This window comes from Cotesia glomerata, linkage group LG10 (assembly GCF_020080835.1).
Source record: "Cotesia glomerata isolate CgM1 linkage group LG10, MPM_Cglom_v2.3, whole genome shotgun sequence".
NCBI lineage: Eukaryota > Metazoa > Arthropoda > Insecta > Hymenoptera > Braconidae > Cotesia > Cotesia glomerata.
The window spans coordinates 8950010-8976050 of record NC_058167.1 but is presented as its reverse complement, the minus strand read 5'-3'; the positions used below and the strand labels follow the sequence as shown (position 1 = coordinate 8976050).

Here is a 26041-nt window from a genome sequence, read left to right as displayed (position 1 = left end):
AAATGGTTAAACTGCATATTGCATGGATCTTTTTATTGGGAGTACTATTTTCTTGATGGAGAGTAAGATTGTTCTTCGGAGTATTGGGTTCTTTCGAGTTTAACTGTTCGTAACTTATTAGAGAATTGGAATTAAGAAATGGTTTTAAGTTTGTAAGAAAGAGGAGACTTTTCATTAACTTTTCTACCAAAAAAAAAGTTTTTTTTCATTAATAATTCCCAAAAAATTCATTTTTAAAATTAAGAACTTTTATGCCAGAAAATGCAAGTTTTTTAAACTTTTTCAACTGTAACAGCCTATAATTTTTAAACTAATCAACATTAAGAGATTGGTTAAAATTTATCTAAAAGAAGAGACCTATAGCTACAATGTTTGTATGAAAATTTTTTTATCAAACTTATAGTTTTCGAGATATTAATTTTTAAAACTAGAAACTTTTATATTAAAAAAAAATGAATTAAAAAATTTTTTTCTCAACTTTAACAGCTCATAACTTCTGAAATAATCAAGATCGAGAAACCGGTCAAAGTTTATCCGAAAGAAGAGATTTGTAGCTACCATTTTTGTATAAGAGGTTTTTATATCAGAACAATAGTTTCCGAGATATTGATCGCTAAAGATTAATAATGTTCAAATTTATACTTTTTTTACAATCTTTATGAATGTTCAAATAAAAATGGAGGAATAAATAAATATCGAGAGAATACTAAGCAATAGAGCGCAAAAAAAGGTCTCTAATAAATCAGAAGTTCTGAAATTTCCCGACAAGAAAAATACCGTCGGTTTGGCGAAATTTATTGGTTTGTATAAAATATAATAAAGTAGAATCCGTTTTATTTGAAAACCAAAGTTCGTGAAAAAGTAATGGCCATGTCTCAGCCCTTTTTTGCCATTCGTTTAATTCTTCATCTCTCGTATGTCGTGTAAAAGTATAGAGTTAGAGTCAAAGACCAAGTTGAAGACGAAGATGGAAACGAATGGCGCGGATGAGCATCCACTTTTTCCTCACGACCATTCTTTGGATCTAAGCAATGCCTGACGTATCATCTACCAGCGTTCATCTTCCTGTCGACGGTCACCTGACTCTACTAGTCACAGAATTAACTCAACAATTGCTATTATTTATTATATTTGTTAACATTTATAGCTTTATATATATATAGCTTTATATATATATAGGGACTGAATGATGTTTATGATGAAATAAAGGAGAATTAATATTATTGAAAGTTGTATTTTATATCAGATATTTCATTTCATCTCCAATCATCTAAAATATAAGATATAACATGAGGGTAATGCTTACAACTGAAACCACTTGACACTTGGGTTGTAAAAGACTCTATAATAATAAGTAAGAGACAAAAGAAATAACAACAAGAGTTTTAATAAGCAAAAGAACGGGATTGGCTTGCCAGTTGGCTCCAATAAAGACAACTCAGGGTCTAGTCTTATCTTAGTTTCTCTTTTTGTCCATTGTCATCCTCAGAAATTATTTTAAATAATTTTATATTTAATATTTTTTATTATTGTTATTTTTTTTTTTATAAAATTGAACAACTTTATTATTATTATTATTATTATTATTGATTAAACATTTTTAAGCAATATAATAATAATAAATTCAGTTTTATTATTATTATTATTATTATTATTATTATTATTATTGATTCAACATTTTTAAGCAATATAATAATAATAATAAATTCAGTTTTATTATTATTATTATTATTATTATTATTATTAAATTTCAAAATAACAGCATAAATATTTATTTATTAAAATAAATTATTAACTTTTTAAATTAAATTATAAATTGAATTAATGTAAAATGTAAATAAATAAATAAATAATAATTTAGATGGATGAGAGAAAGAAGACTTGATTATGATGATCAATGCTACTGTTATCGACTTTTTACAGATTTTTTTTTATACAGTGACATTTGCCCGAAGGACCAGTCGGTTTTTTCGGATTAAAAAATGAAGATTGAATAAAATAAGAAACATATATAAGACGGGAAATAGATGTAGATGCGGATAGCTAAGTGGGTTTGAGTGTCCATTAAAGTTATTTAGAATGCTTCAGAGAATTATTCATGTATAAGTATATATAAGCTCTCCGAGACATTATTATTTATGTGTTAGATATTCACCAAAAAGAGGACGAGGCTCTCTTTATTTATTTTATTTATTGACGCTACTGGGTTTTAATATTTATCGGTATCTTTTGTGATTAGAATTGTTTAGTAGCCAATTATTTAGGACTTTTCGGTGCAAATAATAGAAATTTATGACGAGTAAAATTTTTTATTCTAAAAATAAATATTTAAAAAAATTTTTTAACTTATTTATTTTTAAAGCGACTTTCTTAAAAACAATTCCAAAAAATTTAAAACATCAAGAATTAAAAAAATTCTCACCACAAAATAAAATAGCAGTTTAGATATTTAGATAAATATGGACAAGAGTTTTTCGCGAAAGGTATTTTATAAGTACCTGAGTGTGAAGAATGCTTAGCGGTTTAAGAGATAGTCTCGAGTTTAGTTCTACGTCTACAATTCAAGAAATAAAATGCCGCTAATATAAGAAAAGTATCTCCTCGAAAAAGGAGACCTGCAGATGAGCGATTTTTTCCCATACAATAAAATACAATTAAATGCAATATAACATTTCCTAACACTTTGTCCTTAATCCGCTAAAATTTATCAACTCTGAATGAATTTACTCGAATCCGAACCGCGCATAAAAAAGTAATAACACTTTCTACAAATCTCGTAAAAGATAAAAAAATAAACAACATAAGTACAAGCAAAAATTTTTTATGCCGTCTATAAAACTTCCGCGACAATGAGTGCAAAGATGGATTTTTTACGATGCTAAAAAAAAATTATAAATCAATTACCTAATTATTATATTCCACACACATCGCATTAAAATACATTGGAATAATTTATTGAAATAGTGTAGACGGTAATTATTTAATAAAATATATTCTACGTATGTCAATTTTCTATTAACTACTACGCGCTGACGCAATAATTATTGTAAGCACATCCGGTTACAATAGGAATAATAAATGAAAATAAATATAAATAAGTAATAAGGCAATAAAGAGATACGTGAGGATTCGAAGTTACTAATCGTTAATCGTCACGTCCTAGAAATAAATAAAACGACTTTAGTAAAAAAACAACCAGCATAGTACTTGAAATATAATGGAATAATGGAAAAATAGTCAAGGACTAACTTCACGAGGAAATACCAGTTTGAATTGTTGGTTTAACTAGATATTCTTCGGAACTCAATAAACTTCTATCCCCAAGTCTCAAGTAGCTAGTGTGTTAAGTGTTGACCCGTGAAAAGTTATTTTTCTAGGTACCTACTGCAGTTCACTTCTATTATTTCCGTTTTTTCTCGGTCATTGTTAGATTTAGGGATTTTATGGTTTTTTTCATCATAAAAAATTAAAAAATTAACTTTTCTATCTTTTTATTTTATTTTATTCTTCTTTTAAAAGTTAAATTATTAAAAGAAAATTTATTTATCTTATTTTTTAAATTTCGACTGAAATTTTATTAATTTTTACAATTTAGACTGCAATTTGATTAATTTTTTTAATTGAAATAATTTTTATTTTACTTTTGATGCAAAATATAAAAAAAATTATTTTAAATATTAATTATTTAATAAAAAATTTGATAAAATTTTTAAATAATGAAATTTTATTTTTTCATGATAAAAAAAAATATAATTGAAAATTATTAAAAAATAATCAAGTTATAAATTTTTTTTCCAAACCGAAAAACAAATTCAAATGAATAATTTAATAAATAAAAATAATTATCAAATTTTAGAGCCCTAAATCTGAACAATTGATCCTTTGTCAATTAAACTTGAAAAATAACAAACTTTAAGTTAAATAGTTCATACCCTTAGCTAGAATTTACTCTTTAGAGTGTTTTTTTAAGATTTTCTAAAAAAAGGGGCTGGCTCGTAAATCGTAAATCCCGAAAAAAGGGACTAGACTGCTTTAATGTAGGTATATATTCTATTCTATGTACTACATACTAGCACTGGACGGTATCCTGGAGCTTCTATGACCATCGTAACTCAATATATATGTATATATGTATACATATGTACGTGGGACTATTGTCATTGTCCGACGAATCCAATGGGGACCATTCGAGGATTGTAATGTCTGTGTAAATACGTGACTGGGAATGCAAGACGCGTTTCTCACCGAATATACATTAACTCGGTACTGTAATACAGTAATATACACATTACACACATAAGAAAACAGTAGAGTACAGAGCAACAGAATAAGGCATGGTACATATACATCGGTCTTAGTGCATTTTCTTGAGGAGAATAAATTATCAGCGAATGCACTTTTAGTTTCTTTTTAGACGTGCTACGCATTCAGCGCCGGAATATTCATTTGAATACTTTACATTTAATATAATACAAGAACTTAATAAATTTTTATTTAGTATTACTGTTAAAGCTTCATTAGACGGCGCGATTAATCAAGCTAATTAAAATTTTAATTAATGCGCAGGGTGCTTTACAACTCACTACTAACGGGTATGAATTATTATTTAAATTTTAGTTTTCGTTTTAATTATAGGGATGCTTCTGATCAGATAAATACTACTTTAAAACAATGCTATTTTATCGTTTTAATTGCGGAGCATTGGGAGTTTTATTTTTATTCTAATTAGTTTTAGTTGTTATTATTATTTATTAGTTATTACCAATAGTCTTATCACCTGGTTATCCACATAGATAAACTATTTAAATAGATAGAAAGCTACTAAAAACATCGATTATCTTCTAGCGTTATTCTATGCTTATTAAAAAAAATTTTTTTTTTATTTCTTTGGCTTTTTATTCGATGATACTTGTAATAATAGATATCTGATTTGATAAAATTTATTTAAATAAAAAAATTCAATATTTTTATTTAAAAAAAATTATTAAAAAATTTTAATTTAATAAAATTTTTTTAAATAAAAAAATTCAATACTTAAAGAAAAAAGTAATTATTAAAAAATTTTAATTTAATGAATTTTTTTAAATAAAAAAATTTAATTTTATTTAATAAAATAATTGAAAAAATTTTTTTTTATCTAAAAAAAATTTTTTTAAATTAAAACATTCAATATTTATAAAAAAAAAAAAAAAATATCAAATGTCTGTTATCTTGAGTATCATAGAAAGCCAAAACTATTTAACACTATAATCTATTACATATTACATATTAGATATTTAAGTTGAAAAAATTTATTACAATCTTTGAGTCAACAATTTAATTCCTGGGGTCGGTTGTTTAGACTTGTTATCTATATATTTATATATTATAAATATCCAAGTCTAATCAGGGAATAAATTATGTTATATATTAGCGATACAGGATGACTTCCTCGTACCGATCATCGTAATCGGGAACGGTTTAGTCACGATAATTACCAGATGTTGTGCTCGATTCCATCACGAGCAAACCTTTAACATTAGATCATCTACTGATTAAATGTAAACACTCGTAGCATTACAAATTTAAATTTTAATATAATTATTGGAGTTTTATTTAATTCAAACTTTTAATAAAATGAATATTAAAAAGTTTGGAAGCTGTTTTATTGACACCGCTGGTTATTTTTGGTAATCACTTTTTATTGTACACAGATTTGTTTTCCGTAGCTGTTTTACGAGTGATCTAACGCGCATGTTTAACGATCGATAAAAGTGTCTTATGCGCTGCGCGTCTCAACGCAAACTGGCGGGAGCATGAGAGAGTTACTTGTTAGATCGTCCCCTCTTGTTCTCTTTATTCTCTTTCTCCGCGGTGTTCTGTGTTTACTGGTGTGTTTAAGTGTATAGATCTCTGGGCTGGTGTGTGCTGTGCACAACCAGTGTGTGCAGACGGGGATCCATAGGATCTAAAGATCGTTGATTGGTAGAAGTACAGTGACCCTAAAGTCTGACTGGTGCGCTGTTTCTTCAGGTGACCAATAGCTTCTCGGTCTCATAGCGCGTAAATTCAACTTAACTCGCCACAGGATAAACATTTAGATATAATCGGTATAATTATGAGCCGAGATCCTTATTGTCGCGGTACCGAGTTAAGTTAAGATTTAATAAGATTAAAAACAAGATTTAGATTTAGATAAATTTTTTTAAAATTAAGAGAAGAAATGTAACTCACGTTAGTTGACAGCTGGCTGGTTAGCGAGTGAACTTTTTCTTGCGCGTCCAGCAACTCCCGGCGTAATTTTCTTAACTCGTGAGCTTGTTTTTCTTCCGCTGAACTGTACAAACTGCTGGCTGTTGATACCAACGAAACTGAGGAACCATGAACTGAAAAATATTAATTAAGAAAGCGTAAATTTATGTAATTGTTCATTTATTTGGGTTAAATTTTTAAAATAATAATAATAATTATAATTTTGCTATATTAATTAATGACTTTTGTTAAATTGCACTGTACTTTCTTAACTATTGACATTTATAAAGATATAAGCTCATCCCGATGTTATACTCATTCAAAGCTTTCATTTGAGTACCCATATGCATTTTCATATATTTTTTATATATTTATATATATAAATATATATAATATATGAAAAATTGATGTGGGTACTCAAATGAAAGGTCTCGATAAGGGTAACATCGGGATGAGCTTATATTTTTAAAAATGTCAATAGTTCACAAAATATTTGTTAAATTGCACTGTACTTTCTTAACTATTGACGTTTTTAAAGATATAAGCTCATCCCGATGTTACACTCATCAAGAGCGTTCATTTGAGTACCCACATGCATTTTGATATATTTTTCATATATTCATATATATAAATATATAAAATATATGAAAAATTGATGTGGGTACTCAAATGAAAGGTCTTGATGAGTGTAACATCAGGATGAGCTTATATCTTTAAAAATGGAAATAGTTCACAAGATACAAGGTTGTTTCTTAATTATATTAAATTGCTCTGTATTTTCTTAACTATTGATGTTTTTAAAGAAATAAGCTCATTGCGATATTACACTCATCAAGAGCTTTCATTTGAGTACCCATATGCATTTTGATATATTTTTTATATATACATATACATAATATATATAAATATATGAAATATTGATGTGGGTACTCAAATGAAAGGTCTTGATGCGTGTAATGTCGGAATGAGCTTATATCTTCAAAAATGTCAATAGTTCACAAGATACAAGGTCATTTTTTAATTATGCGTCTAGAGATAAGTATTTTCGAATGCAGCCTAAATACTTATCATATGAATTGAATATCGGTGAGAATGATATGAAACCTTGAAAAGGCACAAAGGCAAGTCAAGACCTCTACACTGACACTAAACTTCACTAAAAAAACCGATTTTATCATATGACTATCTTAGAAACAAAATTTTTCTTATTCTCTTAATAATATAGATTATTATTATAATAATTATTTGCTTAAAGATGTTAAATCAATAATAATAATAATAAATATCACCAAAATTTTTCCTTCCAAATAAAACTAAAGAACAATTTATATATTTATCACGCAATTGTGATAACAAAAATTTTTAATAATAAAACAGGTCTTACTGTCATCATCTTTATGAACGTGCTGATAAAGATTAGGCGGCTGTCTGGAGGCGTGAGTAGGTGTCGGAGACGTAGGTTGCGACCAATGTTGCCCAGCACATCCTGCCGAGCCGACTGGAACACTATAGTAGGGCTCACCGCCGACTCCAATCCCGATACCGACTTCTTCGCCGACTGATGAAGACGCTCCACTGCCCCGAGTAAGCATTGACGGGTACATTTTTTCGCTTTTGGTCGACCTGCCGGACAATAAGCCAAAAATATTTTAAATAACTTTAATTAAGCTTAACTTAAACATATATTATACGTAATAAGTAATAACAAACGACGATATAAATATAGTAATAGTAATAATTAAAGATAAAAGCTTTATGATGATGGAATTCAGCCAGGTCAAGTGTCTCTGCGTGTAGGCAAGTGTCATCGAATAAATGTGATTACAAAAAGCTGCTTAAAAGCATCAACAATACCTGCAATGCAAGGCTGGAGTTTTTTTTACTTATTATTATGCACCTTACACTCGTTGGTTTTATTATTTTATAATTATAATTAAAGTGTATTATTTAGATATATATAAATATAAATATATAAATATAAACACAGAGTTGAGTAAAGTATAAGTAGTATAATACAGTGTAAAAGCTTTTTAATTAACATTAAATATAGTTTAAGTATACGCGAACTCGGTGTTGATGTGCGATAGAGAATTTTTGTGTCGCTTATTGTACCTTGGGAAAGTCCTGTCCCTTAGATGGCTAGAATGTTATTTTATTATATAAATAAACAACTTTATCACGACCGTAGTACTTAAATGTACATATAATTTTATTATATTTAATTGATTATTTACTATTTATTTATTTATTTATTTATTTATTTATTTATTTATTTATTATTGTTAGTAGTGATACAAGCTGTTAAAGTAACAGACGATAATCACAGACGGAGATAGCTCTTGAACTGATCATGAACCGTGACTGAGCGGATGATGTCGTCCTCGAGTTAATAAAATAACTAACCTGATGGAATTGCTCCTATTTAGACGCGGAGGTGCTGGCGACCCACTCGAGTCTCGCTGGTGCATCAGCAATCGCGCGTGGCTCAAACTGGTTCTATGAGATCCTAACGATTCAACGCTATCAGCTTCGCACAGTCCCATACCTAAAGATATATATGATAATTAGTATTTTATTATCCCATCAGCACCCACCCAGCCATCTTAATTAAATTAAATGGCTCAATTAACTCATTAAGAAGCTTATACTGCTTCTAACATTTTTTATTTTTACATTTAAAAAAAACAAACCTTGAGATCTTCCACTGGGAGTATAAGTGTTGCTGTGTCTCATCCAGGAAGTCGCGTAGGGACTGTTTGGCGCATAGTAACTCTGAATATCAGGCGCCGCGTAATTGCTGCAAGTGTCACTGAGACTTCCGTCAGAAGGTTTTAAAACCCGCGGGGAAAATCCCGCGGTAGCAGGCCCCGCGTTGCCGCCACGGTCTCGATGATGAGCTGACGCGAACAGCGCCGTGAATTCTGGACTTCCAGGTTTTGGCAAGCTCTGTGATCCGAGCATCAGTCTGTCTCTGACTGACTGGGACAGCTGGCTCGCACTTGGCCCGGTCAGGCTGTAGCTTTTGTAGTGATGACCTTGATTCGCCGCGGAGTTCGCTTGCAATTCAGTAGTGCATGTCTGGGTACCTCCGGAAACTTTAACCTAGAAGTCGATTTTAATTTTTAGTTATTTTTATTTATAATTTATAGACTGATCTTTAAAAATAAAATTTTTTTCGACTTCCTAATAGTTTCTTTTTGATGAAAAAAATTTTTTTTAAATAAAAAAATGTGTCGCTACACGGAAAGAACAAGATGACACTGGATATCATCCCAGATTATACTCAGTGATATTATAAATTCCCAGAGTTTAAGTATTTTTAAAAGTAAAGTATTCGACTTTTTTATGTTACGTAAGATTGAAGGAAAACAGTAATTTGATTCTGATTTTGTTTTACGATTTTTGTCATGAGACTACTTTTATTTCTTTTCATTTCTGTGCTTTTCTTAGATACTATTCTGATTAGAAAAAAAAAAAAAAAAGAAAATATGCTCTTTAAATTTTAAATTTTATTAATGTGAATTTATTTATTAAACAATACTATTATAAATGTGAATATATAATGTTTATGTATTTTGTTAATTTGCCATTCGGTTTATGAGGCCTTCGCATAACTTTATGATAAATGAATAAATATCTGTGGTGAAAAAAAATTTCAGATAGTAGCTAGAAAAATCCAGATTATACTGCGTGATATCTGGATTATACTCATTGTAATCTGGATTATACTAGCTACTATCTGGAATTTTTTTTTACTCAGTATAATCTGGGATGATATTCAGTGTCATCTTGTTCTTTCTGTGTAGACGATGAAAATTTATTTTTTTATAAATTTATTTGACTTGAAAAAAAATTTTCTTTGCGTTTTTTTAGTCAAAAGAAAACTTTTATTATCAATATTAAATTAAATAAATTGTCAAAAATTCTTTATGAAAATTAATAAAAAAAAATTATGTTACAATTCTCGATTTAATTTATTTTTTAATTTTCATTTATATTAAATTATAAAAATTTACTTATTTGTGAATTATAATAATAATTTTAATCAAAGTTTTTAAATTTACCTTAGTCCGTGGCACAGCACTGACTTGAGCAGTCCTAGTGGCGTCTTTGCCATTCTGGACTCCATTGGGACTTGGACTGGTACCAGCACTGTGTCTTTTAACGTATCCAAAGCTCTGAGGAACTCCTCTGACCTTGCTACTGCTGTTTGTCGACGTGCCAGACGAAACTTTCTGCGGCTTTTCTCCGTTGGTGTACTCAGCCATGGCCTGCTTTCTGTGTTTGTCCTGAAAAAACAAATAAGCGTCAAGATAAAGCGGCTCTACATACAATAAAAAATAAAAAAAAAAAAATAAAAATAAAGCGCTTTATGTAGTATTGATTACCTGTGATCGTCTAGAGGGACTAGGACTCGACGGCGCTCCTTCCTTGTCTCGTTCTCTGTCTCGTGCAGCCCCGGCTTCGATGTACTTTTTCCATTGTTGACTATTGGAATTACTATTGTTTGCTGAGCAATTATTTTGCTGTTGCTGCTGCTGTTGCTGTTGTTGTTGCTGTTGCTGCTGTTGTTGTTGTTGTTGTTGGTGTTGCTGCTGCTGCTGTTGATGCTTGAAAGCCGTACTTTCAGTCTGCTGGGAACTGTCGGATTTTTTAACGTGGGGATGTCCCTGATGACGAGAACTGACCACTCGATACACTAGGTTGTTAGCCTGTTGTGTTTGGGGGGTGGCTGAGCCACTGCCGACGCCACCCCCCACGACGACACTACCTCCTGGCACCCTCTGAAATAAAAAAATTAATTAATTAGTGTTATATATATATTTTATTTTATTATATTGGTAAAAAAAATTAAATTGATTTAAATAAATAAATTTTTAATGAGAAAAATAATTTTTTAAAAATTTTTATTGGGTTAAATAATTTTTTAGGTATTAAAAAGAAATATTTTCTTGATTAAAGAGAAGAAATATTAATAATTTTTTATTTAATTAAACGAAAAATATTTTTTAATAAAAAAATTTTTTTGTTTTAAATTTAATTAATATTTTTCTAATTTTTAAACAATAACATTTTGTTTGAAATAAAAGAAAAAATGTTTATTCAAAAAATTAATTATGTAAAATTGTATGCTTTTAATTAATTAAAAAAATTCTGTAACTTATGAATTGTTATTGATTAAAGTAAATTTTATTCATTTTTAAAATTTTCTGCATTTTAAACAATAAAATTATGTAAAAAAATTTTTTTTAAATAAAAAAAGAAATTTTGAGCCAAAAAGTAATTTAATAAAATTTTATTACTCTAAATAAAGTTAAAAAATTATTAAGTCTAGAAATTTTTATTTTTAAGTAAATTTCATTTTAAAAATTCTTCTACTTTAAAATTTACGAAAATTATTTTTTCAATTTTTGAATCAAATTATTTGGTAAAAATAAAAAGTAATTTTTAAATAAAAAAAGAAATTTTGAGCCAAAAAAGTTATTTAGTAAAATTTAATTGTTCTAAATTAAGTAAAAAAAAATTATTAAACCCAGAAATTTATCTTGTTTTAAATAAATTTTATTTAATTAAAAAATTTTACTTTTTAAAAAAATAAAATTCACCAAAATTTTCTCAATTTTTTAATCATTATTATGTAAAAAACAATTTTTATCATAGATAAAATCAATGAATAATTTTCTCTGAAAAATTTTTAATTTCTAGGTCAAGGGCTCGCTTAAGCTCGTTTAATACAAAGCTTTCTGATTCAATACGAACAACACGAGTAAAGTAATATTACACAATCGTGCATTAGGCTATGATTCACGGTGTACGGTTTATATTACTCTTAGGGAACTGTAAACTGATATCGATAGTAACCCACAAGGGTGTGCCCGAAGCATGGCCCCTCTTCCGGCTTACGCACTTTTCCTCTCGCCATTCACCCTAACCGTGAGTCATGGGGTGGAATTGCCAGAAATAAAGCAATGTGTGAGTTAAACATAACACACATCCATAGAAAGACTTTCAAGGTCTCTTCCATGCATTGTACTATTGAAGGAAAAAGGACAATATACCGTCTTGGGCTAATGTCTAGCAAACCGCAGATGAAACAAAGGGTCGCGGCGCTCTAACAAAGCCCTGTTTACGGCTATACAAAGAAATAAACGTATTTATGGGCGTATTTACTTCCACAAGTGCAGGTCACCCGAAAAATGACCGCTTATTATTTTTTTATAGAACCCAAATGAGGCACGTTGCGGATACACGATACACTGATCTACTTTTGTAGCGCTTTCTCAATTTTGGTACATACCCAAATAAAAACTGGATTATTTTGGAAGAGCACCATAAAAAATTTAAGTACGGTTTTAGATGAGTTTTTATGAAAAGGCTGGTTATTATTTTTTTTACTGCTTCTGAATTGCTCTATTGAGTCGTACTTAGGGCGAATGAATCAAATAGAATTTTTAAAGATTTGTTTGATAACTTTTTTTTTTATTGAAATAATATTCTTGTTTTTTATTTTTATTTTTTTTGGATAATGAAGGAAAATACTAATTTATTTTTATAATTTTAGGTTTAGTCATGAAGCGTGATTAATCATCGGTGATTAATGAATAGGAGGTGGAGTGAAGACTAAGTTGGGTGATTAATATTCAGAGGGACTGAGTTCGATTCTTGGGGAGAGCAAGTTTGTCGATGAAAAGAAGAAATGAGATGTTATTAATATTATTATATTATTTAATATAATTAATATATTAATTTTTATTAGTATTGTGAAAAATTGATAAATTTTTAATAAATTAAAAAAAATTGAAAAATTATTTTTAAATGATTATAAATTATCAATTATCAATTATTAAAAAATTTTTTTTTCTTTTTTTTTGTTTTTTCTCTTCTCTCAAATCTCTTAAATCTATTTTCTCTTTACAGATGTTATTTATTGTATATAAATATTAACTAAACGTTCTACACATGAACCTGGTATATATTGTTGTAAATTGTCGAGGGCGTTTCTTTTCAAATAAATAAATAAATAAATAAATAAATAAAAAGTATTATAAAAAATTGTAAAAATTACAATTTTAAAATATTCTTTTTAAATAATTTTAAAATTGTAATTTTAAAATTTTTTTTTAATCAAAGCGTGTAATATTTAAAATGAATACTATAAAAATTCAGCTCATATAAAATATAAGCAACATAATAACTTTTAACATTATACATGAACTGAAAAGTTAAATTAAAAAAATTATCATAATTATATTCCAGAATAATTATAATAAAAATTGACTCACCATATCACTACGTGATTAAAATAATAATTCCGTTTGTACATGTACAAAAAATAAGTAAATAAAAATTAAAAAACTAGATATTTTCATTGTATAATTCAGCGAGTCACTTTGGGATTCACTGTGTCGCTCAAATTTAACCCGATGCACGTGCTGCGGAGTATATCGATTGCAGGAGGGCGCGTAATCGGGAAATTGGAGAAGATAGCGTTGAGTGTGGAGTGTAGGATAGATAGGAAAGAAAATATAATACGGAAGTCGGGGTCAACGGCCCGTCGCTCTTTTATATATCAGTTTTTCCTATTACTTACATCCACTTTAATTTCCACCTTCACCATCACTATTTTTATTCTTATTTTTCCAGAAAATTTTACTTATAAATAAATGATAAATCAGACCTGATGTGAGCCATTTTTTACCGAAGAAAATAAAAATAAATGAGGAAAAAAGGCAGACCTTATACCACCTAAACCCTCTTCTATTTACTTGTATCGTATCGTTTCGTACAGTATTATATTTTATACATAATACATATACCTCCGCCGTATTAAAGCCCCGTGCTTTCTTTGTACGACTCACTGTATGTATGTAAAATGGTTTATACACACACGGTGTGATATATATGTGCAAAGGACGAATAGAAGGATGTAATAGTGTTTTACGTTGGTTGTCCTACACGTATGAACCGCACGAACGTTAACCGTCAACTGCGAGGGTCGACGATTCATTGCTCACCGGTCCTACTATATACGCCCCCACTGATGTCTACTCCAATACTATACGACAACATCACCATCAACATCAACATCAACAACAGAACCAGCAACAACAACAATCTACCATCGCTCCCAATAAATAGAATCCTCCAGTTTCAGTTTCGTTCAATGAATGGAATCGTACTTGTAGTCGATGAAATGCCCAGACAGAAAAAAAATACGCAAAAATTTATCCAGTTTGTTTTTTTAAGGAGCGATGGATGATTTGGCTGCATTTGGAGCTAGTTTACTTTGGTGAGTTTTATTATAAACAAAAGGCTGAAGTGGAAGTAGATTTTTGGAGTTACTAAAAAATTGTGGAAACAAATTTTATAAATTAAAAAAAAAAAATTCTGAAACCAAGATAAATTATTTTGAAGAATTTTTTAGTCTTGATTTAAAAAAAAAAAATTCTTGATCTGAGAAATTTTTTTTTATTTAAGTAAATTTTACTAATTTAAGAATTTATTGTCTTGATTTAATAAACTTTTTAATAATTTTTTTTTTATAAATAATTCTACACTGATACAAGGATTTGTTTATAGTTAAAAATATTTGTTAATATTTAACAAATCATTTATTAGAAGCCATTTTTTAGTCCTTAACAAATATTTTTTAGTATTTAAAAAAATTTATTAATATTTAATAAATGAATATCAGATTTATTAAATACAAATAAATCATATTAAATACTAAGAAAAATTTATTTAATACTAAAATGTGGTCTCTAATAAATGATTTCTTAACTATTAACAAATATTATTTAATAAAAATAAATCCTTCTATCAGTGTAGGTAATCTTTGGTCGAGAAAAAAATGATTTGGAAATTAAAGCTTATTTTGAAGAATTTTTTAGTTTTGATTTCCAACAACCTATCGAAAGCAGTTGAAAGAATATGTTGAATAACTATGTGCGAAAAGGTTGATAATAAGAAAATTTGAAAGAAAAATTGCAGTTTGAAAGAAATTTGAAAGGCTGATTAACAATGTGATGAAAGAGAGATGCAGATTAATACTGTGATGAAAAAATTGTAAAAAGCAGTTCTTATTGTTGTACAATGCAAACAATAAATCTAATTTATTTAGTCTTGATTTTAAAAAAAATTCTTGATCTAAGAAATTTTGTTGTTATTTAAGTAAATTTAACTAATTTAAAAATTTATTGTCTTGATTTAATAAATTATTTTTTTATAAGTAATTCTAGATAATATTTAGTCGAGAAAAAAATGATTTGAAAATTAAAGCTTATTTTATGAGCTTTCAGATTAACTTTACAGAAATTAAAAAGTTATTTGAAAAAAAAAAGAATGACAGAAAAATAATTTTTAAAAATTTTTTAAATTTTTGTATTGCTGTTATTTTTATAAACTGACCGATTTGGCTTATCTTTGAACCTGACCTCGAGAATCGTCCAAAGAATAACAATGATGAGTTTCATTGGGGTCTGACAAGAATTCTTGATGGTATTGTCCTGACAAGCCGCGTTATATCGTATAAATAAATTAAGTAAAAAATATCTGGCAATTTTTTTTAAGAACTTATTTTTTAAATCATGAAGAAAATTAAAAAAAAATATTTTTTGCACTAATTTATCTTTTAAACAAGTGCAAAAACTGAACTGATGTCACCTATTTGAATTATTAAACTTTAATTAATCAATGTAAGACCCCGAAGTTTAAAAATAAATAAAAATAGAATTGCATGGTTGAAAAATCGATAATTAAATGGAAGACTAAAGTTAATTAAATATAAATATATTTGGGATTGTCCCTTTAGAGAGAAAAGAATAGCTGAAGAAGGATGAGTCGAGACCTGGATCTGAACGAGACATGATAGCGTGGGAGGATTATCTCAAGTGGATTACCCTTTGCATATAAGCAGATCCACCTGGGAATTTAAAAACTAAACGAGAATGCTTCAATAACATTGTCCTGGGGATTATTATTGCTATTCCGTAGTATGTTGTATGACTCAGGAGTCGGGACAAATGCAATTTGTGATAAAATTAAATGTGTATCCTCATCCCGGAGTTTATCGGCTACAAAACTTTAATGCAGGTAATACCGATGTAAATCATTATTATTGTTATTATTATTATTACTACTATGGAATGGTGACTATTGTTATTGTTTTAGAGATATTGATTCGATTGAATGACCTGCCGTGACCCGAGTGTATAACTCACAGCCCAACTTGGAATTGTTGGTAATCTTGGTCTTGTTCGTGCTAAACGAGTTTACCTCTTGTTACTTTTACTAGCCGGTCTAGTCTCCTCCACACATGTGTGCCTCTAATGTATTGCGGCATCCGTGAGCTTTCAAGCTTTACTAATCGTTGAGAACTGCTGCACAGTATTTTGTAACGCAAGCTCGAGCTTCGAGTTTTAACCGAGCATAAGTTGTTCGGGCTCTAACTCAATCGTCTAGAAAAAAAACCTCTGGTCATTTAATCGTTTAATTTGTTTAACCATTACATAAATAGCAGCTTTTTTTATTTTTTTATTTTTTTTTTGAGCGAAGTATAGAATGTAAAAAAGAAGAAAAAATTGTGGCAAATGGGGAAGAGATTTTTTAAATCGATTTTAGATAGCAAAAACAAATATGAAATTCCAGTACTTTAGGATGATGGACGTGGAAGTTGATGTTAACATTCATGGGACAGTTGGCAGTTGGTAGTTTCATTTGTACGACATGAGAGCTTGTGAATAAAAGCCAACTGTCCGCTCGAAAATTTATCGGTTGGATGGAAGGGTTACATCATACAGACTTTTGTGCATAACTTTGTTGCTAAATTGTTGAAGTTATTTTTATTTTTTTTTTTTTTTGGAAGTTATTAACTTGATAAGAAGCCCTTGCTTCGGTAGTTTGAATTAGCATGTTTATTAATGTATGAAATGAGTAAAATGTATGCAAATTTGTTAGCACTCGTTTGTGGAAATTAAAGAAGGTAATGCGGTACTTGTTAGGCAAATTAAGGCAAACTGTTTACGTGTTTTGAGGGATTAAAAATTTGGAATATGGAAATTATGGAAGTTGTTTGATTTGTTGGTTAATTTTTAGGGGTTGTACGCATCGAGAAAATCGAAAAAAAGGATTTTTTTACAGTTTTTTGATTGATTAATATGAAAATTAATTAGTTAACTTATTAAATTGATGATAATTCCAAAATAACATTCCAAATTTTTTATTTAAAAATCTATTAATTATTAATTGAATAATTAAAGGATAAATTTAATGAATTAATATTATGACTATTCTATAATTTAAAAGCTTTTGAAATATTCAATAATTAAATATTTCAATTGAAGAACTTTAATATTAAATTATTATCAATTAAATAAAATTTGTATGCTAAAAAATTGATTTTTAAAAAATTGCGAGTAATAATAATAATAATAATAATAATAATAATAATAATAATAATAACCCGTAAGACTATCAACATGAACCGGAGCATGCACCCCAATTCATCAGTCGCCAGATTATACCTCTCCCGGTCCATCGGTGGGAGAGGTCTGCAGAGTTTGGAGCGGCTGCATGATCGTTTGGTCCTGGGTTTAACACACGAAGTTGTCAATTTCACTGCAGACGAGGATGACTTTCTTATGCAAATTGTTCATAAACATGAGAATGCGCATAAGGGGTCGTTCTTGTATAAGGCAGCTATATATGCAGCAAGAACCCTTGGTCTTGGAGAGATAAACGCTCTTATGGAACTCCGAAAGGAGGAATTCAAGAACGGCATCAGGAACGCCGAGGAAAAACTACTCCAGGCGAACTGATGGACAAGTCCATGCACAGCGTGTTCTTCAAACACGTGCGTGATCATGGCTTGTCCACCCAGCTGACGTTTTCCTTCTTAAAGTCAGCTGGCCTGATGTCCGAGACTGAAGGGTTCATATTTGCTTGCCAAGATGGTGTCATTAACACTCTAGAATACCGTAGCAAGGTGCTCCAGGTGCAGCTTCTGGACACGTCATGTAGGATGTGTAAACAACACCCGGAGACGCTCATGCACCTTTTGTCAGCATGTCCTGTGCTGGCGAGAGGTGCATATATCCAGCGTCACAACGCTGCCCTGAGAGTACTGTACTACTATCTTCGTCATTACTACGGTATTGATATGACACCAGTGCTGCCTTATCTGCCAGGAGATATTCCCCAGGTTGTAAAGAATGACAGTTGCAAAATTTATTGGAACATGCCGTTTGCAACAACTCGGCGGATAGATCACAACAAACCTGATATTGTGCTCTTCGACAAGGCTACTCGTGACATTTATGTCATTGAGTTCTCGGCCCCGGCTGAATACAACATCTCAGCCAAAGAAGAGCACAAAAAACAGATATATCAGGATCTCCTGTTTGAAATTGGCAAACTTTACCCAGGTTACCGTGTCAAGCTCGTCGTCCTGATTGTTGGCGTCCTCGGAGGGATGAAACAGTCTTTTGTATCCTCACTTGCCAGAGTTCCCGCTTGCTCATCAAAAGCTGAATTCTTGGCGGTCAGGATGCAGAAGGCTGTCATACTAGGTTCCCTCCGTCTACTTAGGAAAATGACTTTGGCCTGCTGTGATCACTAACCGCCTTGTTGTGCGGAGTAGTCCAGCAGTAATGGATGGAGCTCAGGCTGGGCCCTCGGAGAATCGGACTCCGGGGACAACCCCCCTGAGCATTTAATAACATTTAATAACATAATAATAATAATAATAATCTCTTTATATTTTGACGTATTATTATTATTATTATTATTATTATTATTATTATTATTTATAAAAATATTGAAGATGATATTAATAAATTTTTAAGTAAAATAATAATAATAATAATTACAAATTTAAATTGATAAAAAGAAAAGAAGAAATAAAATGAATGAGAATATTGATATAGATAAAGAGAACAATATAGATTGATAAAGAGAACTTGAACTAATTAAACGTCAAAATGTTTAAGTAAGTCTGGTTTGTTAAAAGAGATGTTGAATTAAAAAAAAAGAGTTTGAAGTTTGAAAGGCTTATATCAATTGGAAATTATCGGAATAGCTCTATCGGATACAATATCTTGATTCGAGCATTCAAGAAGCATTCGACGCTAATGAGCAATCGGATTTCGTATAGATCATTGAATGTCACTCAGTAAATGAAATCTTTCAGACATTGAATAGCGAGTAGCAAATAGCGACTATATACTACCATATAGCCTGTAGAGAATACTGAGTATTTGACATTCTGTATTACATAGTAGGGTATAGACGTGCGTTGAGCGATGAAATAAACCTTCAGCAGGTGATTTGTGGGATAATTACTCGGTTTAGGTATTTAATGGGCAACATGCGAACCCTTTGCAGCTGTTAGGACACAGCTGACGCGGGTTCATGATTTCTAGAGAATAAAGACCTCGGGTAGGAGTAGGAGTAGAATTCGAACTAGACTGCCGATGGACAATAAACAGAACAGACACTACCATTGTTTTTGTTTTACAGGCTTGATGATGTGTGTCGAGTGAAACGGAAATAATCGCTGGAGGTATTACTTGGGATTAAAAGCGTTCTTAACGAGGGATCGCGATCACAAGAGCTGATGGAATCGATACTGAAATAGAAATAGAAATATATATCAATATAATGCTCGTTGAGCCTTTTTAAATGCTGAGTTTATCTGGACTAATATTCTCAGTGTTTTTTCCTACCACCGGGAAAATTGGAAATTTTTTTTCAATAGAGAATTTTAGCATTAGTCGAGTGCGATTTGGGATAATTTTTTTTTTGCTTCTTTGAAAATGGAGAAAAATATTTTTTAATCATTAAATAAAAAATATTGACTTAATAAATAATTAATTAATATAATTTTTGACAATACACTGAAGAAGAATTTTTAAACATTTAATGATTTAATAAATATTTATTAATAATAATCAATAAATATTTTTTTATAAAAAATTATAACCAATACAATAAATAATAATAAATTATAGAAAATTTTTTTTGGTGTAAATTTAAATTTAATTTTAAAATTGTTTTTCATTAAATTATAAATATTACTAATAGTTAATAAATTCTTCTATCAGAGTACTTAAATTATTTAAAAAAAAATACCTAAGCCCTTCGATAAATCCCCTAAAATTTTTATAATTTAAAACCCATTAAAGCAATCGACTCAAAAAGCAAATCAAGTTGACGTAAAACTTTTCCGATTCCTGAAAGTTGTGTTTAATTCAATTTATTACTCACGTAAATTGTTGGGAAAAATAAAATTAATCGTCTTCCCAGCAGGAAGCCCTGGGGCTGGCAGTTTTGATCGATAATTTTCCTACGGGTAAAAATAAACAGCATCACGCTAATGGATTTAATGTAAATCATGTAAAAAAATTGAGTTGCCGGAATAAATAAGATCAGAGCGATGAAAGAAGGAACTGAGGCTTGAAATCTAAGAAAAGCTATTTGGGAGTAACTTATAGAATCAACTTAACTCTCGATAAGTAAATTCAATTCGATTCTATATACCTAAATACACACACTAGGTACTTGATTTAAAAGAAATAAAAGTTCGATTAAAATAATTTAAATATCTAGATTAAAAGCACATACCTTATGATGCGAAGGATGCCCCGTGTGATGAGATCCGTGATTACCAGAGGGGATAGCAGCCAGGTCCTCAATAGTGAGCTCTGCCAGGGCGTCGCTTCCGCCACTGCAGCCTCCTAGAAGACCGACTCCGACTCCAACTCCGTCGCACCCGATTGATGATCCATCCCGAGTTATGTTTGACGTTGGATGCCTGCTTTTTTGCACCCTCCTCGTGCTCACGAGCTCCTTCACTCCCGATAGCTCCCGCCTGGATCCGCCCACGTACCTGGAATTAGATTTATACATCAGATTTATTTACAAACAGCCTTATTTAGTAGTCTAGCTAATGATCATCATCACAAACAAGATACACGCTCGCTAATTAATGCTTTGGCTTGTTAACATAATACCACGTGTCGCGCTAATTAGTTTTTGCTTTTCTTTAACAATCTCTTGTTATGTCTTCCATTTTTTTGGTCCAAATTTATTTATTTATTGTATTTTAAACGCCAAACGGCTTTGTACATGTTGATATTACAAAAGTTATGAGGGGAATAAAATATAAACAGTATTAATAAAAATAAAAACGCCATTCGGCCACACCCGAAATGGAAGGTAGATTTTACTGAATGAAATTTTTGATAGAATGACGTACATAAGTCGGTTATACTACACATTGCCTAAAAATGGTTCAATTGCACTCTTAAATTTGAAAAAATAACTAAAAATGGTCAAAATTTCAATGTTATAAACGTCAAATTGAAAGCGATTTCATGAGCTTTCACATGAATTTATCAAAAATTAGCAATCTCTTTTCAATCGAAAGTTATACATCAATGAAGTCACCGAAAACGTGATTTTCACTATTTTGATAATTTTGAGGAGCTACACGGAAAAAAGTAAACTGTAAAATTCACTCGGATTCCGGTTAATTTTTATAGTTTCAAACAGTACAGCGGACATCAGGGTGGTAAAAATATAAATATTACAGAACTTAATGTGGAAAGTGTAAAAGCCACAATTTATAATTTAGTATCGAAAATAAGTGATTAGTAGCTGTCACTGTAGTAAATAACGACTCTTTCATCTTAAAAAATTAGTTTCAAACAGCAAAAATTGCTATTTCAATATATAGTCCATATTATAAGGAGAAGGGGAACTCAGATGAAAGAGAAGGGGGTCTCACTCTGGGAAAATTTAACATTTGAAACAGTAAAAATTATACTTTTAAAATATACATTTTACCAGTCCACGCAAGTCAATAATTACAGTTTAATTTTTAGCATTGCGTTTAAAATTTACCATTTCACTTTGTAAGTATTGACATTGCTTGTATTGGAAATTTAGTAACTGTATTTTATATTTTTTACATATCATGCGATCATTTTTTAGGTACGAAATGATAAGTATCAAAGTCAAAATTTTTTAATTATTATACTTTAACATTTTCGACATTCACATGGACAAGGAATTATTCTAATTGTCCAAGGAATCTATATACTAAATTTCGTTAGGATCTGTTAAAAATTCTCGATAGAATATCATTCATAAGTCGGTTGTACTACACATTGCCTGAAAATGGTTCAGTTGCACTCTTAACTTTGATAAAATAACTAAAAATGGTAAAAATGTCAATGTTATATACGTCAAATTAAAGATAATTTCATGAGCTATCACATGAATTTTTCAAAAATTAGCTATGTCTGTTCAATCAAAAGTTATACATCAATCAAGTAGCCAAAAACGTGATTTTCACTATTTTGAAAATTTTAAATAGCCGCCATTTTTAAACTAATTGATCGATTTTGCTCATCTTCGAACTTGTTCAAGGTAATTACCCAAAGAATATATGTACCGAGTTTCATCTAAATCCGTAGAGAATTGTAGACGCTATCGTGTCCACAAGCCGCGTTACAATACATATATATATATATATATATATATTTATATATAAACTTTTGAACCATTGCTAATTTTGAGCTTTACTCGATTACATAAGAGATAAAATGACAAAATTCCGTGTGAATTCCGACACAAGGACCAATGCAATAGATAGATTTCTACAAAATCTACCTAAAAAGAGACAGAAAATAGATTATTATACATGAGGAGAAATATTGCAGCATTATGAATTACAAAGTTTCTTTTAATTTTGCTAGGAATGACTTATAGGAACCTTCGAAAAAATTTATATTAGTGTAATATCGGTTAACAAGAGTTGATATTCTGTTTCTTGGACTATTGATGACGTAATTTTTATTGGATTTCGTTGTTTTCAGTAGTCGACTTTGCCTAAGGTTGAGAGTCTTTTCGATCAACTCAAAGCTGTCTACTAAGTCAGGAGCTTCAATTAATCCTGTAAATAGTTTGAAGAAGATAGTACAGTCGGTGATCTGTCTTCGCTTTTCAAAGGTATCAAGCTTGTAGCGTTTTAAAACTTCGTCTGGTGTGACTGTGTCCGTATTTTTTGGCAAACTTATATGCCAGGATTTTGGAGAACTTGTGTCTGACCCTTTCGATTTTATTGATTGAGAAAGCAGTAGAAGGTGACCATATGACAGATCCGTAGTCATACCAGGAAGACAAAAGAAGAAGATTAACAATTGGATTAAATTAAGTGTCAAGAAACTCGGGTGTTGATCCGACAATTTATAATCTCGATGATTATGTTGCTCATAAAAGCTAATATGAATGCCCGGAGCGCTGGGTAATGCCAATTTGCAACGCCGATGGCTTTTATGTTTGGACTTACTGTCAGCAATTCAAAAGCCAGGAACACCGGCCTACCGAGGGTGACTGTAATTTCTTTCTCTCCATCTCTACTCGGGTTTCTTCTCTTCTCAGTCACAATCACAAAGAAAGTTCCGCTGTTTAGAGCACGGCAGATTACCCAAATTAAATTCCGCCAAACTTTTGGATAAATATACTCTTTCAGTCAACTTTTATTATTCTTTATCTAAAACAACTATTGTTTAAATTATCATTTTTATCATGACAATTCACGAGCTTTTTAACGAGCGCTCTTTCACGAGATTTATCTAGCGTTTTCTTTTCTTTGTTTGATATTCATCATGGAGAGGATACTGGAGAAAAATTTTTATGTTAATTTTAGAATATTTTTTTTATCCAGGAAAAAATTTAATAATTTTTCTTAGTTTAATAAGTAAATAATATTTAGATTTTTTAGTTTAATTAAATCAACAGATCTAATGATTTTTTTTTAAATATTAAAATTTATACTTAAGAAAATATTTTTAAAAAAATTATAAGTAGTTTTCTAAATTTTTATGAAAATCAATTTAGCAGATATTTGATAATTTTAAAAATTTTTTTAATAAATAAATTATGGCAAAAATAATTATAAAAAATAAAGTTGACATGTAGAAAATAAAAAAAATAAAAAATGCAATTTTATAAAAAGTTTTTCGGAACAAATTTATTTGTTAAAAAAAATTTTTTGAATAATCAAGTGACTGCTAACTTTGTCATAAAATTTTTACCTGTAAATTTTTTTTTAATAATTAAAAAAAAAAATTAAAATTATTTAAAAAAAAAAATTAATTTCTTCTCAATTAAAATTGACAAAATTTTAACCTTAAATTTTTGACAGCTAAGACCGGTAAAAAATTAACAACTCAAAATTGTACAAAAAATTACTCCAAAAAAAAAAAAAAATTATAATAATTATTATTGTTATTAAAAAAAAAGTACCTTCGATTTTTGAACTCGACTTTAACAAGATTTTCAAACTCGAATGCCTCGCCTAATCATTTATCAAGCATCACTGGGCACTACATTGTCAACACAAGCATGAGAGCATGAACAGAATCACCTGATGTGACGTTCACTGAATTTAATTGTCTTCTTGACAATGAGTACCGAAATATAAACAATAAACAGACAGTAGTACAAAATTTGGCTTGCAATAAAGATCTTTATAACACGATAACGAGCGAAGATACGTTTGAAGCAAACCAGAGCCAGCTCTCGCTGTCAGACACAACCTTCCGCCCTGACAGTCTATTAGATCCTGACGCGCCCCCACTGTCACCGAGAAAACCACCCCTATCTCTACCCTCTGGCCTCTTCGAGACTAGGTAACAGCCCGCGAGATCGCACCACCGGAAATGCCCGTGGCATTGATCGTCCTCACTCCAAGCCGGTAGAGTCAGGCGCCTTTCGCACATGCGCAGTTTAATAAACGTAAAACCACCGTTTAAACGTCAAATCATCCCTCATACGATCCGAAATGCGCACTCTGGCGCCATCTCTCGGATTAAGCGGCTAACTAAAAGGATAAATATCCTTGTTTTAAGCTTACCGGTTACGATTATGTTCAACTGCTGTTAAATGACTATTATTTTTTAATAATTACGGTTTTATTTTATGGTGAGATAAAAATGCTAATTTTCTTTATTTTTTTGCAGTGACTTGGATTAAATATTGTTATTTTTATTATTTTCAGGGTCAGAAAAATTTTATGACTTTTAAGTTAGTGATTACTTGATCATTTTTTAATTTTATTCAACAAAAAAATTTCTTCCAAAAAATAATTTTCAAAAAATTGCATTTTTAATTTTTTATAATTTTTACATGTTAATTTTTTTTGCACTAATTTATTTCTTAAAAAAATTCTGAAAACGATTAAATATATGCTATTATAATTTTAATTAAATTAGCAATTACTTGACCATTTTTTAATTGTATTTAACAAAAAAATTTATTCTGAAAAATTATTTTTTAAAAATTGCATATTTAATTTTTCAAAATTTGTACGTCAGTTTTTTTTGCAATAATTTATTTTTTAGAAAAATCCTTAAAATTTAATGAAACTGAAAATAGCAGACACTTAACAATTTTTTGATTTTTCTCTAAAAATAATCTAGGTCTAGAAAATTATTTTTAAAAAATTTAATTTCAAATTTTTAAAAGCTTCTGAGTATAAAATTTTTTAGATAAACTTTTCTTGCTATATTCTATTAAATAAAAAATTTCTAAAAATTATCAGATGCCTCTCAATTTATAATACTAAAGTTAGTCGTCGTTTTTAATTTTCTGATAATTAATTTAGAACAAAAAAATATTTTTTTAAAATTGCACTTACAGTTTTTCAAGTTTTTTTCAAATGAAATTTTTTTTTATTCTTTTATTATCATTTTTTCAATAAAAAATTTTTTTTTTTATTTTTAGATGTCGACTAACTTAATTTTTA

The 26041-nt window shown here is 29.6% G+C and overlaps 1 protein-coding gene across 8 annotated transcripts in view; it reads right to left on the bottom strand.

The window, feature by feature from the left end:
- The window catches only part of LOC123273088 (protein sickie), a 180616-nt gene that overhangs the window by 24412 nt on the left and 130163 nt on the right, over nt 1-26041 (bottom strand). For 6 of the 8 annotated variants that reach the window (XM_044740284.1, XM_044740279.1, XM_044740280.1 and 3 more), the window contains 8 exons: nt 20851-21115; nt 10620-11015; nt 10296-10520; nt 8922-9333; nt 8635-8776; nt 8344-8370; nt 7616-7854; nt 6214-6365 (listed from right to left, as the gene is read on the bottom strand). In XM_044740284.1, coding sequence (XP_044596219.1) covers nt 6214-6365; nt 7616-7854; nt 8344-8370; nt 8635-8776; nt 8922-9333; nt 10296-10520; nt 10620-11015; nt 20851-21115 — 1858 coding nt within the window. The remainder of the gene's footprint in view (nt 1-6213; nt 6366-7615; nt 7855-8343; nt 8371-8634; nt 8777-8921; nt 9334-10295; nt 10521-10619; nt 11016-20850; nt 21116-26041) is intronic. The other 2 variants (XM_044740281.1, XM_044740282.1) reach the window with 1 other exon arrangement.